Source organism: Ochotona princeps, chromosome 20 (assembly GCF_030435755.1).
Source record: "Ochotona princeps isolate mOchPri1 chromosome 20, mOchPri1.hap1, whole genome shotgun sequence".
Taxonomy (NCBI): Eukaryota; Metazoa; Chordata; class Mammalia; order Lagomorpha; family Ochotonidae; genus Ochotona; species Ochotona princeps.
The window spans coordinates 24,364,250-24,383,538 of record NC_080851.1 but is presented as its reverse complement, the minus strand read 5'-3'; the positions used below and the strand labels follow the sequence as shown (position 1 = coordinate 24,383,538).

At 53.9% G+C, this 19,289-nt stretch overlaps 1 protein-coding gene across 2 annotated transcripts in view; it reads left to right on the top strand.

Moving 5' to 3' along the window:
• Positions 1 to 18,054: 18,054 nt before the first annotated feature.
• The window catches only part of ADCYAP1R1 (ADCYAP receptor type I), a 40,045-nt gene continuing 38,810 nt past the window's right edge, over positions 18,055 to 19,289 (top strand). For both annotated transcript variants that reach the window (XM_058678246.1, XM_058678245.1), the window contains exon 1: positions 18,055 to 18,341. In XM_058678246.1, the coding sequence (XP_058534229.1) occupies positions 18,284 to 18,341 (58 nt within the window). In that variant the 5' untranslated portion in view covers positions 18,055 to 18,283. The remainder of the gene's footprint in view (positions 18,342 to 19,289) is intronic.

Below are 19,289 nucleotides of genomic sequence, written 5' to 3'. Positions count from 1 at the left end.
GTCATGCCCTTTCTAAAGGATCACAGGGGTGGGGGGAGCTGCAAGGTGTGGGCTTCTAGCACTCATCCCTCCGTGCAGGATGTCATCACTCAGCACAGGACCTGCGGTGCCCCGGGACAGGCTGCCAAGCAGCCAGGCAGCCAAACAGCAATCAGAGTGGCCAAATACTGGAAAAGCAAGAGATTCCTGGCATGGCTGCGTAGAGGACACACTTGCTTAACCTTGAACCTGGGACCAGAAGGAGGCCAGAACAAAAAGTATCTTTCATGAACACTGACTGAGAGCTCCGGCTCTATGCCAGGCATGCTTCCGGGTGCTGGGCAAGTGATGTCAAGATAGAGGAACTCCTGGTGATGCTGGGGATCCTGTTCTCACTGGGAGGGGAGACCCCAGTGACCTAGTAGAAGTATCAGAGCTGCTCCAGAAGGGAAGCCTTAGATTTGGGGATAGGGCAGAGGGTGGGGCAGGGGGATGAATGCAAGGCGGAGCATGGCCAGTGGAGGAAAACACAGAACTTGGCTTGACCAGGAACTGAACAAGGAAGGATTAACAGAGGAAATCAGTGTGGAGAGGGTTAGTGGAGCATTCAGGTGGCAGGTTGGGGACTCTGCACCGGGCAGCGAGAAGCCATGGAGAGATTCCACAACGGGGACTCCAATCAGGCAGGTCCACCCCAGAGGGGCAATCTGGCAGGGTAGGCAAAGTGAGGCCTGTGTGCTGCTAGTGGCCACTCCAGTGTGTAGGAGAGCCCTCCTTGCTGGCGCCCTGGGACTACTGAGCCATCGTGTTCCCAATCTAGTCCTTCCCGTGTATTCTCTGGGTTCAAGTTCTGTCTTCACCACCTGCCTATAATGTTTGGGAAGTGGCTGAGGAGGAGGGGAGGCATTGAATGTGACCTCCAGTGAGGCCTGGGACCCCATGGCTAGTACCAGCGGAGACCAGCTGTGAGTGCAAATTGCCTGCCTAGTTTCAAAAAATGTGAAATTTCTTTCACTTTTTTTTATGTCACAACATTTTGAAACAATAGTGTTTTGCATAGAGTGGATTTGATAAAATGCATCTTTAGCATGCTGTGCACTTGTTCTGTTCTATTCATGTTGGAAGAGTTTCAGTTTGTACGCGGCCCGCACTCAGGGTCACCCATGGACAGCACTGAGTCAGACGGGCTGACATTGATAATATGCGTTCTTGGACCTGTTTCATACAACAGTCACAGTCTGTAACAGCCTCATCAGGCAGATCCTGTCATTATCCTCACTTCATATGTGGCCTGGAAAGGGTAACTTTGCCAAATCCACCCAGGGAGAATGTGCAGAGCTGGCTCCAGAGCTGGATAAGTGGAGAGAGAAAGGGTGGGGGGGGTGGGGAGAGATCTGTTGGTTTACTTCCCAAATGGCTGCCACTACCAAGGCCAGTCCAGGCTGGACCCAGGATCCACACAAGGTGACTGAGATCTAAGCACTTGAGCCATCATCTGCCACGAAACATGGCTATGATGGAAATGGGGAGATGGAGAGAAAGAGGTGACTGAGGGTCTATGGGAGCTCCCAATGACTTACACAAGTTGTGGGTTTGGGGGGATCTAAGGGAAGGAAAGCAATCAAGGAGGCTAAGTGGAGGGGGTGTGGTGGCTGAAAGAGACAGGGGCTCCGCCAAGAGGGGCTCTGCAGACCTGCTCTTGTCCTGCTAAACATGAGATGACTGCAGGCAGATCTCCTGCTGCAGCTGTTCACACGCCCCGTTCCCCACCCCCACCCCCAGCTGTGCAGACATATGAGGGTGGAGGTGGAATTGGGGGAGGGCATTACACAGCTGGGATCTCTGCCCCAGAGGCCATGTGATCGCCTGGGGTAGAGGGAGTGTAGACGCAGGAGAAAGACGGAGGCTTGAGCGGGGCTTACCAGCTCACCCATGTGGACAGGGTGGACCAAAGAGAGCATGTGGAAACGGGTGCTGAGAGGGAAACAAACCGGAGAGGTAAGGTCTGTAAGAATGTGTGTGTGTTGGGGGAGGGGGGCGCGTGTGGCCAGTGTTCAGGGCTGCTGCCCATGGAAGGAGAGAAATCATGGGCCTAAGGTAGGGTATTGAGCACTCAGCTGGCTTTGTGCTGGGCTCCCAGGCTAGACCTCCCTGACTCCTGAAAAGAAGAGGGAGAAATTATGTTCTGTGGCCCTAGTTAAGGCAGGAAAAAGGGCCCGAGGTTCAGACAGGGTGACCCAGGCAACTTGCCCATTTGGCAACTGGGAAGTTCTTCCTTACGTCTGACTGTAGGTCTGACCACTTCTAAGTCCCTCCCTGTAGATGACCTATTCATACACACACTTTCACAAATGTGCTATTTGTGTGTTTTTATTTTATTCAAAAGACAGACAGATACTCTGTCTTGCCTTTTCACTCCTTGGACAACCTATAACAACTGGGGGCTGGGCAGAGCCCAAGCCAAGAGCTGGGAAATCCACCCACAGGTTTCCCAAGTAGGTGGCGAGGCCCAACTACAATATCCCTGGTGGCTTCCAAAATTGCTCATTCATGGACACTTTTTGAAAAGATTTATTTATTTTCACTGGAAAGGCAGATTCACAAAGAGGACAGAGAGATCTTCTGGTTTACTCCCCAAATGGCTGCAATGGCTGGAGCAAAGCCGATCCAAAGCCAGGGGCTAAGAGCTTCTTCTGGGTCTCCCACATGGGTGCAGGGTCCCAAGACTTTGGACCATCCTCTGCTGCTTTCCCAGGCCATCAGCAGGGAACTGGATGGGAAGTGGAGCAGCTGAGACATGAACTTGTACCCATACAGGATCCTGGAACTTGCAAAGGGAGAATCAGCCAATTGAGCCATCATGCAAGGCTCTCAGCTTCTGTTCTTAACCTGCACATGCATGGCCGTGCAGAGTCCTGCCCACCCCCAGCCCAGGCCTGGGCTCCTTTGTCCTCTTTTGTCATCAAGCCTGCCACCTCAACTGTGTAACCTCTGCTCATCCCTGACTGTTAATCTCTCCATCAGCAGCTTCCCTTCCACCGCACTGCCTGCAGAACCAAGTGCTTTGTCGAACAAAAAGCCCTTTGGGGCCAAACACAGGAAATTAAAGACTGCACGCAGGAAGAAAATGCGTTCCTTCTCACAGTCTGATTGCTTTGGCTTGCACTGGGTGGCTGCTGCGTACACCCATGGGGGCTGAGCAGGATTGGGGTAAGAGTAGGGGTTAATTCCCATTTGGGATTTCTCCTCCCACAGCCCATGCCTGTGGGCTAGGAGGTTGGTCACTGGGCCATCAGGGTCAGCTGGCTGGAGAGAACCTTTGGGTCATTGTCAGAGGTTAACACCTACAATGGCTTTGCTGACTGATGGCCAGTTGAGTGACAGTGAATTCTGCCAGAGGAGAGGCAAGCAGGTGCAACTGACCATTGTGTTTTCTACAGGGACTGGAGGAAGGAACCCAGCACACCCTGTCCCAGTAGGTTAGTGTTACTCTCCACAGCTCTACAACTCTTTCTACAAAATCAGGGTGGATTGGGTGTGTTTGGGATTCCCCTTCTAAGTATTGTCAGTGTGGCCTGGGCAGCCACAGTGGCTGAAGAGGGGGCTGGAGCACCAGGGAGCAGCAGGGTAGGAACTCAAGGCCTGATGATCTGAGCCGGCACACCTGGGATGCTGGGTGTGGCCCATTCATCTGGGCATCCATCCACCTGTCTGAGTCTGCTCATGCTGCTGTGACAGAACACCTAAGGGCTGATTGCTGTATCCTCACATGCTGGAGGGCGGAAGGGCAAAGGGTGCTCTCTTCAGTATATTATGGAGTCACCCCTTCCCTCCACTAGGGCCCGACCCTGGTGGCTGCATCACCCACTACAGTCCTGCCTTGAGCACAACTTCCCTCCTTGGTGATGAAGTTTTAGCAGGTGACTTGGCAGAGAGGCATGTTCAAACAACCCTGCTCCCCCTCAAAACACTTGCCAGTGAGTCTTCTTTGCCCTCTTCTTTCTCACTGACCTATTGCCTAGTGACAACCTTTTCCCCTGCTTCCCAGGCACATAGTGTGGCCTTGGCTCTCCCAAATGCTTCCCCCCCTGGGCCAGGCAATTCTTTCTAGTCCTATGTCTGACCTTGTGCAGTCAATCCTAGCAGGTGCCTGGGTTCCTGACCTTCCACACTGGTGACTGCACACGTGGGATCCTGGGCTCTCTCCCTCTGACCTGTGACCCCTGCAGGGCATCCCAGCTCTTTGAGTTGCTGGCAGTCCTAGGCTCCACACTCAGGTTGTCCTGGACTTAACATAAAGGGTGAGGGGGAGCAGGTGCCAATGAGCACCTGCTGCAGGTCAGGCCTCTTAGGATTTGCTCACCACCCTGGGAGTCAGGTGGAGTCCTACTGATGACCACCACATTCTTGGCACTATGCTGTGGAAGCTGCAGAGGAAGGAATGAGTTCAGGAAGGACAAGCGCTCAGTGGTTTCCCCAGAGAAGGCAGCCAGGGTTTTGGTCCCTGCGCCGAGATCCCCACCACTGCCTCATTCCCCCTACCCCTTGCCCTCATCAACCATAGGCCTCCTCCTGCTCCAGTGCTCAGGGCTGGTTGTCTGCTTCGGCTCTTGCTTGTGTCCACCTCCTCATGCGAACTGCCCAGAGTATGGAACTTTCTAGTTCTCTGCCTTCCCATCTTACTCTGCCTTCCATCCTAGCTGGAAAGCAGAAGCAGGCTGGTTAAAGGGGACTTGATTCATGGGTTCTCGTTGATTCATTAATGACCACTGTGATGCTCACCAAGTCCTGCTTGGCAGGGTAGAGCACAGCAAGCCATTTTTACAGATGCAAACAGAGGGCCAGAAAAGCAGGGTAGAGCGGAGAAAGGGAGAAAGAGAGTGGTTGAGAGCCCCAAGGCTGGGTCTGTGTGCTCCCCATGTGGGCTGGTCCTTGTTGGCAGTATGATCAGCTGCAGTGAGAGACTGGTGAGCCATCACAGGGCAAGACCCTTGCCCACAAGGGAGGGTTGTGTTGTCTGCTACCTGGCATCGTGGACTGGCCAGCTGCGTCCTGAGCAGCTCTCTGATGATCAATAAGTCAGAGTAATGAGAGAGAGAGAGAGAGAGAGAGAATGAATTTCCATTTGCTGGTTTCCTCCCCAGATGCCCACAACAGCCAAAGCAGATAGATCAAACTGAACCCTGGAGCTGGGAATTTCATCTGGGCCTCTGCATGTCTGACAGAGCATGCAGTGTCCGAGCCATCACCTGCTGCTCCCCAGGGTGCTCATTAACAGGAAGCTGGATGGGAAGCAGAAGAGTGTGGACTTGAACCCAGCACCTGCTTTGGAACACGGGTCCCCCAAGGGAGTCAGTCCTAAGCACTGCTCCACACGCTCGGGTCCTGCAGCTGGCTCCCTGGCTTTGCTGCTGGGACCTAAGCAGCGCTGTGAGGAGACTGGGCAGCTGCTGTAGGTCCTCTGCTCTGTTCCCTCTCCCAGCGGGGCCCAGGAGGTGTGAGAGGGACTGCAGTCCTGAGGATTGATTCTCTTCTCACTCTCCACGTCTTCCCTGGCCAGCTCATCCACTCCTACTGTTTCAATTACTGTCCTTGCACATGCTTCCCCTCTCTGGCTGCCTGCTGCAGTCACCTGGGCAGCTATGTAAAAACTGCCCACTCCAGGCCCTGAGTCTGAGCCAAGCAACCCGGATTTTTGCTGCTGGATTAGCATATCAGAACTGAGATAACCATTATGTGCAGCAATGGTTAAGAACCCCCATCTGATCCCTCATTCATATTCCTCATGGCCATATCCTTTTAAAAAATTGATTTCTTTGGAGTTTGGTGCCATAGTGTAGCAAGTTAATCCTCAGCCTGCAGTGCTAGCATCCCATATGGATACTAGTTCGTGTCCTGGCTGCTCCACTTCTCATCCAGCTCCACGCTAATGGTCTGGGAGAATAGTAGAGGGTGGCTCACATCCTTGAACCCCTGCACTCACATGGGAGATCCAGAAAGTGCTCTTTGTTCCTGACTTTGGATTGGCTCAGGCTTTTGTGACCATTTGGGTAGTGAACCAACAGGTGAAAAAAAAATTTTAATCTCTCTCTGTTTAACTCTGCCTAACTCAGGCACATTAAGAGAGAGCTAGATGGGATGTGGAGAAGCTGGGACTTGAATTGGCACTTGTATGGGATGCTGACCTCAAGGTGGTGGCTTTACCTGTTATATCACAATGCTAGACCCAAGTCTTTTTCAAATTCTTTGTGTCTGATTTACCACTCCAAAGATTCGTTCCAGCAGCTGTAACAAGGAGCCTCACTCAAGCAGGTGTAACAGAGGATGGATGTTGTCTGCTTTCCCACACAGAAGCTGGATGCAGAAACTTGGGGCTGGCATAGTAGTTCCGTCATCACCAGGCGTCTATAATCTTAAGTCAGTAGCTTGATTCTCTCCTCAAGCATTAACATTCTCCTCTTTGTCCAAGACGGCTGCTCTGGCTCCTAACATCGCATCCCCATTCCAGCTGCTGTGGAAGCGAAAAGTGAAAGAGAAGCCCTTGTCCCTTCCTTCAGGGACACATGATGGACATTGTTGGTATCACTCCTGCTCGCATCCTGTTGATGTGAGCGTAGTCTCACAGCTGGCTGCAGGGCTCCCAGCTGGTTGCAGGGGACTGGGGGAGAAAGCAGACCCTGCTGGCTTTACACACTAAGATGCTTGCCAGACCCTTAGGCTCTCCACCTCCTGTGCCCATCCTTTTGGCTATCCCGACCAGGATCTCTTCTGGAGCAAGTCCTCTAGCTATCTGCCTGCTCCAGCCTCATTTGTGGTTTGTGTCCTGGGTGCTGTATTTTAAGTGCGTGGGAAACCTGATCTCTATCCAGCAGCTTCCTGCTGCTCTGAGGGGTCACCCCCAAGCCTTGATGAGCTCCCAAGGCCCTTGCTGTCTGACCTGGCCCTCTGGCCTCAATTGAAGCCTGTGTCCCACAGCTGACTCTCTAGCTGCCCTGGATTGAGTAAATGGCGCCTCCCTCTGGACTCACAGTCTCTGCACCTCCTTCGTTCTCTGCTGCTGTGTCCACCAGCCCCCTACTCTTCCCCACTCCCCCCCATGGGCCCTCTATGTTCATCCTGCAGGTGTCAGACATATGGGCTGTGACTTCTCCATGGGTAGGAGCAGGCTTCCCAGCAACTGGCACTCACGTCCCTTCCCCCTGGTCTTGACTCCTCATTATTTTATCTGTGGGATCACTGTGTAGAATCTGTGACCTCCACCATCTGACTATAATGTTAGGAGGCATGGGTTGCCGCCACAGGAAGTCCTCATTCATGTTAGTTGTGAAGCCCTGGGCAGGTGTGAAGAGGGACTCGCAAAGGACAAGGCAGCAGAGTTATGGATCTTGTCACCCTGGGCGATGTCCTACTTGAGTTAACTGACACTGGATTTGTATGTGGCTTAAGGTTGATGTGGGCCATGCATGTAGGTGTCTTTGGAATTGCATTTTGCCTTGGAGAGGAGGAACCTGGGGCATGGGAAGTGGGAACCATTGCCATTCACCTTCTTAAGTCCTGCTCTTGAAAGAGCCTCTTCCATGGCAGGTGTTAAGAGCACATAGCAGGCTTCCCATTGGGATGCCAGCACCTTGTGTAGGACTGGCCCTGCTGCTCACCACAGCTTCCATTAACACGCACCCTGCAAGGCAGTGATGAGGGCTCCATGGGCTTGGCCTGCCAACCAAGTGGGAGACTCAGACTGGTCCTAGGTTCCTGCTTTTGTCCTGGCCCAGCCCCAGCTATTATGGCTGGTAGAGGAGTGGGTTAAAGGCTGAGAAAGCTCTCTCTGTATCTTCATCTCTCTACCTCCCAAATAAGAATTAGCAAGTGGATGTGTGAATGGCTGCAAAAAGAGCTTCTCCAAAGCCATTTCAACAGTCTAGGAAGCTTTGGTTCTTTGAGAGCCAGAGCAGAAGGGTCATTATCTGTCCTTGCTCACCTGGATAGCACGGCAACTTCTCGCCGCAAACCCAACTGCAACAACAGACGGGCTCAGCCAACACTGAACAACCACTGAATGCCAGGCTGTGGAGGGTGGCTGGGAGTTAGTAATAGCCATTCCTCAGAGAGAACTTGCATATACCAGCGTTCTTCCTGGACTGTATATGTTCAACACATTTAACCTTCACAACAATGCATTACTCTGCAGTTTCCAGCTGGGGAAACAAAATATTAAGACCAAGAGTATGGCTAGCAAGTGGCAACAAAAAGAAAGATTGCATACTCCGTTAGCTTTAAAAGGATCAGGGGCAAGACTTCTCTGTGGACAGTAAAAGATAGGCACCATGACTCCCATTGAGCAGATGGGGAAAATTGAGGTCAGAAAAGGAGTTCTGGTAAATAGAACAGTTGCACTCCTTCTCACCACTGTCCTGGGGTCCTTCCTCTTTTGTACCCATCACAATGAGTCACACTTTCCCTGGCAGAGAGTCAATGAATGTTGCAAAGATGGGCAGTTGCATTTCAGCAGAGGTGATGGACAGCCACCTCCAAAATTAACTTGCAGCAACTGGCACAAATACACCCAGCCCATCATGAGCTTGGCGAGTTCAGAGGTGCCCAGACTGGGTGAGGCAGAAAGCGTCCTGTCTGACCACCAGGTCTGTAATTTCCTTTTCCCTTTCCCCACCCAGTGCCCTCTCAATTCACACTGCTTTGTGGGTGAATCAGCTGATTCATGCTAAAGTGTATGTGACTGAGATCAGCTCAACAAACTCCCTTTTTAGAGGGGGGTTGCCTTTTCAAAAATCAATATCAATAGCAAAACTCTTCATGGGGGGGCTTCTGCCTGTTGGAACTAAAAGTAGTTCCTATTCATTCCTCTTTTTTATCTTAGTTTCACTCAATCTTTCATCATGTGTCCTCAGGACACTCACGGCAGGTGCCTGACTGCCTCCCTCATTCCCAAGTATCCCTGTTTAACATCCCTCTTTTGGACCCTTCCCTGACCCTGCATTCTTCACAAATAAACACAATCTCTTGGTAAGTACAGCTTTCCACAGTGTGACCCCCATTTCATACCCTCATCTAGGGCTTCACCCCCATAACCAAAGCTGGATCTGTGTTTCCCAATTCCACCCCCCCAGCCCACCCTAGCCAATGCCAGAGGAAATGTGCTAAGGTCTCCTGGTGGCTGTCTTCAATGTTCTATCCCCACTGGAGAGGATGGAAGGCCCCCTACCTGCTCTGTCTTGCTGAGGACGCACCCCCTCCCAACAAATGCATCCTCAGAGACTTTCACTTTCTGAAGCTCTCTCCTAGCACCTAGGAGTGGGGGCCATGATACTGGCTAAAATCAGGGGAAGCCACACTCCTTGCAAGTTCCACAAAGTTGGACTTACTTCTCAACTTCTCAAGATCTCAATGTGGGCAGTGTTGGAGATGCATACAGGCATATCTATTATTTCTTAATTTAATGTACTAGTTGTTAATTTTTCTTTTTAGAGGGAGAGAGACAGAGCAAAAGAGGCAGAGAGAACTTCCATGTGGTTGATTTTCTCAAATGCTGGCAATAACCAGGGTTGGACCAGGCTGAAGCCAGATGCCTGGAATTTAATCTGGATGCCATATGGGTGGCAAGAACTTAGACACTTGAATCATCACTTGCTACGTCGCACAGTGGATCTGGAGCAGCACTGGGACTGGCCCCAGGCATCCCAAGCCGTGTTTCCATTGCTTCTCCCAACAGTCATTCCCATGGGAGTATGCCTAAGGTCATAATGACTGTGCATGCTGCCGGTGTTTAGAATGGGGTGCTAGAGCAGGGATGCAAAAGGTTTTAATTACAACAGACAGTCCAGCATGACAACAAGAAGTACCCAATAGGCTGCTAAGAAATGCACAGGGGTTCCCAGGGGACTGGAACTCTGAGACATGAGACATGTTTGGGCCCATTTATCCATTCCAGAGAGGGATTCATTGGACTCGGGTAAGAGATCTGTGTCCCATGGTTAAGCACTCTGCTGTACAGCCACACTGCGGGAAGAAGACAATTGCTTCTTGGAGGTACTGAAAGGGGACACAGAAGACACCCTGGGCTGAGGCTCCTTGGTCATCTGGATTCTCCTAGTTTTTTCCCAAAGGCTCCAGGTTGGGGAAAGAAAACCAGCGAAGGAGGAGAATGAGAGTCATGAGGCTTTCCTGGGATATGTGGCTGATGCCACATCCAGGAGTGCTCACCCACGTCTCCATCTCCACTTGCCCAAGTCGTCAAGGTGAGCCCCTCCAGCTCCAGCACCTCCAGGCCACCCACTTGGTCCCTCACCCACTTCTGTATCCATCCAGCATCAACCCTGGGTCAGGTTGGACTCCTGTTCCTCTGGGCTCTGTTCAGATTTTGTTGCCTGCACAGGAGCAAAGCTTAAGTCAGTTTTTGGTACCAAATCTGTTGGGAGCCAAAGACTTGCTCCCCACCAGTGATGGCTCAGCTGGCTGGGGCTTGCAGAGGGCTCAGCCCAATTCATCATGGCTGTAGATGTCTCAGGGATGTTGTGTGGCTGTTCTAAGGAAGCCCAGTGTTGTTCTAGAATCTTTAATGTATGTTCTGTTTGCAGAGCTGTGTGGGCTCAGCCATGCATGGCCCAGGGGACTCCATAGCTGGGGCCTGGACTCTATCTTGCTTGATGCTCAGTGGTATGTTTGTGGTCAGAGCAGGGGTGGTTCTGAGACTAAGCTTAGAGGCACATTTAAGATGAGTTGGTCTTCTGTGTCTGGCTGTTCTCAGGGTGGAACTAGGGTCAGAGCTTTGGCAGTTGTGCCTGTCTTCTCATGTGTCTTACAAAGTGCCCTGTCCCCCAGCGGGCTCAGTCCATTCCCTGGGCAGGTGATGCCTGCACCCTCCAACCTGTTCATCTCCAGCTTCTTCCCTTTTAACATTGAACCCAGCCGCTCACCCGTGTCCTGGGACAGGGACTCAGGATAGGGTGTGGATTCTCTGAACACCAAGAAGGCCTGTGCCCACTGTTGAAAGGAGAGGGCACAGCCGGGGCCTGGTGCCCTGCCAGCCCTGGCAGCTGGGTGAGCAGCTGTAATGGGATTAGGGCTGACTGTGTTCACCTCTTTGCACGCCACCCCCACACGCTGCCTTCCCCCGCCCCGCTCCCTCCCTCCTTCTCTAGGCATCCTGATTAGGATGCAGTCCTCAGCTCCACCTCTCCCGGCCAAGCTGGGCCCCATTGTCCTCTGAGTCCCTAGCTCAGCCAGCTCCTAGCAACCCTCCCAGGGGAGTCCTTTCCCACCATAGTCCTGGCCCCTCACCCTACCCAACTTCACTGAGCTCACATTAGCACCACTTGCCTATTTTATCAATGCAAAAAAACAAAACAAAACAAAAAAACCAAAAAAAAACCCAGCAAGCACCGGGAGCCAGCTGGGCTCATCGGATTCTCCCAGTGATGTGATTCCAGGAGTCTCTTCTAAAATTCCAGGCTCCTTATCCCGGATGCCGAGGCGCTATCAGCAAGGCTCTGATTAATTTGAACATTCCAGGGCTTCATGCTGGAATTCTCCAAGTCCTGGAGCCCATTCTAGGAAATGGAGTTCTAGAATTCCACGATTGTATTATGAGTCTCAAGCCAACTTGGTTGTGTCTTAGAATTTGGTTCTTGTATCCCAGAGGAATTTGCTATTCTGGAAATGGAGGCTGTGGGCCATGAATCAGAGTGATGGGACTTAGGAGAAGTTGCATTTTTATTATCTTTAAATTGCAACTTCTGGGACTGTGCCTTTAGCCTGCTAGTTAAGATGCCTGTGTCCCATAGTGCAGTGCCTGGGTTCGATCCCTGGCTCAGGCTTCCAACTCCAGCTTCCCACTGATGCAGATCAAAAGGGAGTAGATGGCTCAAGTTATGATGGCTCCTGTCACTCACATGGGAGACCTAGACTGGGTCCCTGGTTTCTGGCTCTGGCCCTGGGCTGGCCACATCCCGTGGGGGCAGTTGAGGAGTAAACCAGCAGATGGAGAGTTCACTTTCCTCTCTGCCTGTCTTTCCTCTCTGAGTCTCTCAAACCAACAGAAAATAATAAAAATGATGGAAACCTCTGAAGCATGTACAGTGGGAAGGTGGCACTGTTCTATGAACTGACAAATGCTGTCCACTGCCTGGAGGGCCTGGGGATGGAGCACCTAGGAGTAGAAGCACTGCTCTCAGATGGTTTGGACCACTTTGGAAAGCACAGCCTAAACAATAGGCAGGGGGCATGTGGCAAGTCATCTAGAGTGGCATGCTCTGAGGTTGAAGGGCTAATAAGCAGCAGTTCCTTTTTAATCATTATTAAAGTTTTATTTATTTTTATTGGAAAGACAGCTTTACAGAGAGAAGGAGAGACAGAAAGATCTTGTGATTCATTCCCCAAATGGTTGCAATGGCCAGAGTTGAGCCAATCCAAAGCCATGAACCAGCAGCCGCCTCTGGGTCTCCCACATGGATGCTGCATCCCAAGGACTTGAGCATCTTCCTCTGCTTTCCCAGGACATAAGCAGGGAGCTGGACCAGAAATGGAGCAGCCAAGACATGAGCCAGTGCCCATATGAAATGCCAACACTTGCAGGTGGAAGATTAGCCAGTTGGGCCATTGCTTTAGCCCCATTACTATGTTGTACTTCCTGTGCTGGGCTAGTTCTTTCAGTCTTACAACAGCCTTAAAGGAGAAGATGCTACTGTTTAAACCCACTTTTTGGAGAAGGGAACCTAAGGCACAGAATGTCAAATAGCTTGCCCAAATCACAGAGGCAGAATTTGAATCCAGCAGTCTGTCTCCAACGGCTGTTTGCACCCTTTCATGCTCAGTCAGATGAGGAGGTGGAGACAGATGGCAGGGGAAAGATGCCGGCTCACCCAGGGTGGTCAGGGATGCCGGCTCACCCAGGGTGGTCAGGGATGCCGGCTCACCCAGGGTGGTCAGGGACATTTAGACAGGGCTGGAAGAAGGTGAAGGGCACATGCATGTGGCTTGGTGGGATGGGGTGTGGCAGCAAGGGCCTTGTCAGCCCAGGAGGGAATATTTCACGGGGTCTGAGAGGCCTATGCTGGCTGTGAAGCATCTGTCACCATTGTCTTACACATACACAGACACCTGCATGGTGGCTCCACTACCATTTCTCTGTGTCATCCTCTCCTCCCTGACCACTGCACTCAGGTCCTCTCCTTTCTAGACAACTGTCCTCAGAGCACAAAAGAAAAAGAGCTGAAGAAACATTCCTCTGGTGACAGGCTCATCAGGCTGCTTAATTGCATGTCATCCGAGCATCTCCACTCACAGAGGCAGAGTGAGGACTCAATTCCCCTTGGCCAGGAAGGAGGCTGAGCTTCCTGGGCCATCCTGCCTGTCTGACCTCTATCCACCAGGCTGCAGCTGAGCAGCCTGAGCGAGCCCAGTTACTGCACCTCTCCAGGACTGGGATCTTCATTTGGATGCCTGTGCTAATCCCAATCCCACCATCCTACCAGGAGACAGGAGCATGCTTGGAACATGCTAAGAAACAGGACTCTGTGTGGGGCCTAGCAGGTAGGAGGTGTCCAACATGCAGTAATTTTTATCGTTCTACCTTTTCAACTCTTTCACTTGTGTCTTTGGGGAACATCGCAGCCTCCATTTTGCCCAAGGAGTTACATCGGGTACTAAAGCTGTTGCTCCACTTATCGGGTGAATAAACTTGCTGAGCACAGACTTTATGCTCATTCCTGGAGACAGAGCCAGACCCAGGCGGGCTGCAAGCTCAGAGAAGCCCTTGGCTTGTCCCAGCCCTCACAGGCCAGGCACTGGAAGACACTGAAGTGCAAGGGTGCCAAAGGGTATGCCTCTTGGGAGTCCAAGGCCCCACAAACTCCTTTTCTCGCGTGTATGTGTGTAGGGCTCATGAGTTTGGTAGGATGCGACTCTCTGGTTTATGCCAGTTACATGGCACAAAAGAAAGGACTTGGCTGAAATTATCAAAATCCAGAATGAGCTGACTTTCAGTGGAGGCAAAGGGAGATTGTCCTGGGAAAGCCCTAATTCTAGAGATCAAGGATGGAGGGCTACAGAGATGAATCTGTGGGGATGGAGCTGGAAGTTGAGGTGCCCTGTCCTGCAACCAGAGACCCTGAATTTGGCCAAGACCCTGGGGAGAGAACCCTTCTGATGTCCCATTGCAGCAAGGAAATAATAAGATAAACCACTAACCCCCAGGCACTTGTGGTGTGGTAACAGCAGATCCCACATTAACCATGTGCACAGCCGAGATGCCCAGTCCCTGCTCCTTCATCACAGACACTGACTTCTCCCATTAAGCCACAACCGAGACTGATTCCTCAACTGCCAGCCTGCACCCAAAGTTTGTCACCAAAGAACATTCTGCTTGGCCTACTTTTAATATAATTATCAACATCGTTTGCTCAGCCAGTCGCAAGCCCCATCTTACCCGCAGCTGCTTTTCTGGGCCCTACTGTCTTCGTGCCTCCTCCCACATGAATTATCTGTAATTTCCACACCTCCGTGCTTGCCTGCTGAGGCCCCTGGAATGACAGCCCAAGGCTTGTGTGGGGTTGGGACACATGGCTATTGCAAAAGCCACCAGGTGAGGCAGCAGACAGCTGCAGGAGCTGCAAAAGCAGGACCTAACTCTGATTGTGATGCCTTTAAAGCCATGGCAAGAGAGGGTGCAGGCATACGCCTCCCTCAAACTTACCAGGTTGAGGGCAGCAAATTGGCCTGTGGCAGCGGGCAGGACACATGCATTAGGGTTCCAGCATGCACATGGTGTGGCCTCTTTGTACAGTCTCCAGCAGGGTCCTCTCCCCAGCCACAAACAAAGACTGCATGAATTCTAGGGCAGGCTGCAGACAGAGGAGGGCATGGTCAGGACAGCTTGTGTGCCTGGAGAAGAATTGGGTAAGCAGGAGGCTACTTCAGTCTCCTTTGACTCCTAGGTCACTGCTGCGGGTTGGGCTGCCAGTAGTAAGCAGCCAAGTCCCCAGGGAGGGCACTGCAGATGGTGAATGGGAGTTGTCGGTCACTGTCAGGCTAGTGTGGCATGACGGTGATGAAACCATGCCTCTGCACACAATGGGGGCTGTCACCTGCCTTGGTCCTGCAGGACGGAAAACCTCTCCTCCACCTGTGTCTTTGCCTTTCAACTAAACAATAAATTAAAAAGAAAAAAGAAAACCATTGATCTAGACAGCCTAACCTTCCTTGTTTTCCTTGTTTCTCAAGGGGCCACAGGGTTCCAAAGACCAGGGTCTGTGGAGTGACTGAAAAGACCCTGTTGGCCTTGAGCTGTCTAACCACCAAAGATGCTGCCCTTTGGTTCCTGATAAAAGGATAGGGCTGCACCTGACCTTCAGGACCAGGGCACCTAGTCCTGCTACCTGCAGCCTTGGCAGCCTGTGTGACTGGGGATAAGGGCTGCACAGGGATGGCTGAACCACCTTCATGAGGGTGAGCTCCCTGGAGCCTGTGCTGTTTGCCTTCCAGGTGGGCCGGAGCAATCTCTCTGGCTGTCTGTCTCCAGCACAGATACAGAGGGTGACCAGAGAGTACTGCGAGCTCAGCTCTCCCCTGAGCCACACCATCTAGGACTGGTGGGGGAACCAGCATCTCAGCTGCTATGCTAGAACCCACATTGGACATCTTAGCACCATCTTGGGCCACTCACATTCCCCAAGGATCTGACTTAGCTCTGTTGCACACAAAGGTCCCTGAGGGAGCTTTTAAAAACTGCTTCTGTTGGGGCTTCCCTGCAGACCAGCTGTCTAATTACCTTTGGTACTGAGGCCTGGGCAGAGCTGCCCTTTCAAAAGCTCCCTGCAGAGTCTCTGAAACCATCTACTGGCCCAATGCAAGCCTTCAGCCACAGCATACACCTGTGTTTTCACCGATGTCGTTCTGGTCCCAGCAGCACCAGGGCTGGGCTGAGCTGGGCTGGGCCGGACTGGGGCGAAGTATGTGTGTGTGTGGAGGCTCTAGAGTGAGAGGGGGTGGCTGCTCTGGAGAGATGAATGCTGGGTAGGGTGGCCTGGCATTCATCTCCCTCAGCAACGTCCCAGCAAATCAAATTAAAGGCCATAGTTTTCAGCTGCTGCCCGCCTGGCTGGCTGGCTTGTGCAGGCAGCAAGGCCAGGAGCACCCCAGGGTAGAGAATTAGTGCTGGTCTTACTCATGGAGCACTCAGATTGTCTGGGAGGCCTGGGTCGTGTGCCTGGGCCAGGCAGGCAGAGAACAGAATGTAGAGGAAGCTGGCGAGGTAGGATGGCATTTGGTTGACCACCAAGATGTGCCCATTCGGGTAAGAAAGTTCCGGGGGTGTGGGCAGGAGGCTGGATGTCAGGTCGGAAGTGGGGCTCCATGCAGGCTCCTGCTGCCGGGTGGAGCTGTGATTAGCACCCATACCTCTGGGTGCTGTTGGTCCATGGGGTACCTTGCAGAGAATGGGAGGGGTGCCCCCTCCAGGTAGGCCAGCTGGGAAACAAACACACCTCCTCCACCCCTTGGGTGGGCTCAGAATGTGCCCAGCTTCCGGGAGCATTAGAGCCCCAAATGACCTCCAGCTATGGTCAGCCAGGTGCTCTTGCTCTGTCAAAGGCCTCATATCAAAGGCAAAGTGGGGGAGAGGTTGTTGGGGCTCCTCCTCCCCTGCCCAGCCATCTTCCCAGGCACAGAGGAAGGTGTGTCCACAGCTCACACCTGAGACAAGGGATAGAGAGCAGGGTGTGTGGCATTCAGAGTGGGACCTGGAGAGCCAGCATAGACCTCACTCTGGCAGCCTGACTGCCCAGGACCCTTGATCACACTTTCTGGCCCCCACGACAGCCAGGGTCCATGCCAGCACTTAGGTGGGCCCAGGAGTCTGGGTGTGATCAAATGTTCACTTAGCACCTGGCCCTCTTTGCTTCTGACACACAGAAGGCTGACCTGTTCCCCCTTCCAGAAAGTCTTCCTGGACTGGAAAAATCCTGACAGGCTGGCAAGCCATTGGGTGCCAGGGTTGACAAGGAGCAGAGAGGAAGTGCTGTTGGTTGCAGGGTGCCTGGCTATCTATCGGGCCCTCTCCTCCTTATTCAGGCAGTCCCCAAGGCAAGGCTCTGGTGTCTGTCATCTCCTCCTCCTCCCCGGAGCTTCGTCAGCTGGGTGGCCACACCTAGAATTCAGCCCACAGGGAAGCTGGCCAACCACCTCCAGAAAGGGGCAAGGATGGAGCGCCCAGCGAGCTGTGGGGATGTAAATTCTGCCTCGGCTGTAGCATGTGGCTGTACCACTACCTGCTTGGGCCTGTATTTACCCAAGTGCTCCAGGTGGAGGTCAAGTAGGACCACTGTAGCACTGGTCAAGGCAGTTTACCCTGTAGAGCTTGCATGGCCAAGCTTATCTGATGCTGCCGTGTGAAGACAGGTGGGGCTGGGGACAGTACTACCTGATATCTACCTGCAAGTGGAGAAGCCCAGGCTTGGCAAGGCCAAGTCACTGACCCTGCACAGCAGAGCCAGCCGAAGGAAGCCCAGGCAGTCTGAGTCATTGTAAGGTGTCTTCATCCTTTAGGTGCCCTCACCGCCTTTTCTGGGATAAAAGGACCCATTCTTCAGATCACAATTGAGGGCAATCAGGCAATCATACACTAGCCAAGGCAATCAGGCAATCATACACTAGCCAAGGCTCCCAAACCCAGGCTGTGGGGCCAACAGAGGTGGGCCTGGGGCTTGTGCAGGGAGGAGGACTTCCTGGAGGAGGGAGAGCAGTTTCCAACACGCAGGGACTCCCAAGGACCTGGGTAAGGGTGGAAAGGCTGGCGCTGAGCCCGGGGAAGGCCCCCACCTTCTGCGACAGAGAAGGGGCTCTCCCTTCGCCTCTCCAGCTCCGGTCTGCACGGGCTGGCGAGGTCCCCACTGCACTGACCCCCATTTCCCGGCTTAACCCCGCCCCCGGGCGCTCATTGGCCTGCACCGCACCCCGCAAGGCTGCGAAAGTCCGCGGGGGGAGGCGGGGGTCGGTCGCCCGCCTCCTGCCCCAGGGCCCGGTTTCTCCCGCAGGACACAGCCCGGCTGGGCGGCCGCACGGCGCGGGGCTGGCCAAGGCGAGCGGGGGCACTGCGCTCGGGCTCCGGGCGGTGAGTCGCGGCGGCTGCGGCGGCTGCGGGCCAGCGCGGTCCCCGCGTGCGCACACGCACCCGCCGCGGCGCAGGGACACACGGACCCCGCCGCCAGCGGCCGACGGGCACCCAGAATCGGTTCGGCGCGCTCGATAGCAGCTCTGGCGGCGCGGGGCTCGGGGCTCCGGCTGCGTGCTCTCTATGCTGAGTCTGCCCCAAACCGACCAGTGGCCCCGCGGTCAGGTCCCGCAGCGAGCAGGTAAGGATCACCCCTCATCCCCAGCAGCTCCAGGGATCTCGGACTCTTCCGGCAGCTCCGTGGCCCCTGCACAACGCGTGCTTCCCCGACGGAGAGCGGGCGAGGGCCAGCACGGGGCACAGCAGCCGAATCCGCTTCCTGCGCTTCGGTCTGGCTCCCCGCCCCCACTCCTAGTGTCTGGGGCCGTGCTTGGGGCGCCCGATCCCCGCAGTCCCATGGGATAGGGGGATCGGCTCTACCGTCTCGTGCCCATCCGGGTTCGGAGAAGGGAGACCTAGGCTCAGTGGCCGCAGGGACGCAGAGGGACTCGTTCGCTAACCCCTAAGCGGGTGGACCCGTGTGCGCGGGTGGGGTAGGCGGCGAAGGCGAGTTCCCACTGTGGCTGGGTGCTGCAGTCCTTTATGAGGGGGTCTGAGGAGTGGGCACAAGATGTAGGGGGTGGAGTGGGGACTGGTGCACAATGCCCGCGTGGCGAGCCCTTCTGTATTGTTGGCGAGAGAGTGCTCTCTCGGTTTCCCGCGGCGGGCAGAAGCTGGCTCTGGGATGTCTGGACAGCAGCGGTCCCGCGAGGAAACGCCCAAGAGGCCTGTAAGGAAAACGCGCCGGCCTTTCGGGGCTCCAGTGGACCGGCCGGAGGAGACCCTTTGCCGGCCCCCTTAAAGGCTGAGGCTTTTGCGTCAGCTTCGGGGAGCCGCGGGGGGGGGGGGGTGTCCATCTCCTGGGCAGGACTTTGGCGTGCTGGTGGAGGTGCGAGGGGGTGATTGGAGGGACCGCAGCTCTAGCGGATGGTTGGCGCTAGACCGGCCTGAGGAAGGCCAGCGGGAAGCTGAAGGCATCTCACGTGGAGCAGGGCGCGTTGGCATAGCCCTAGATGGATGGATGCTGGGGGCGGGGAGGGGGGCCCTTGGCAAAGTCTTGTGGTTTCAGTGCAGGTACGTCAGATTCTTG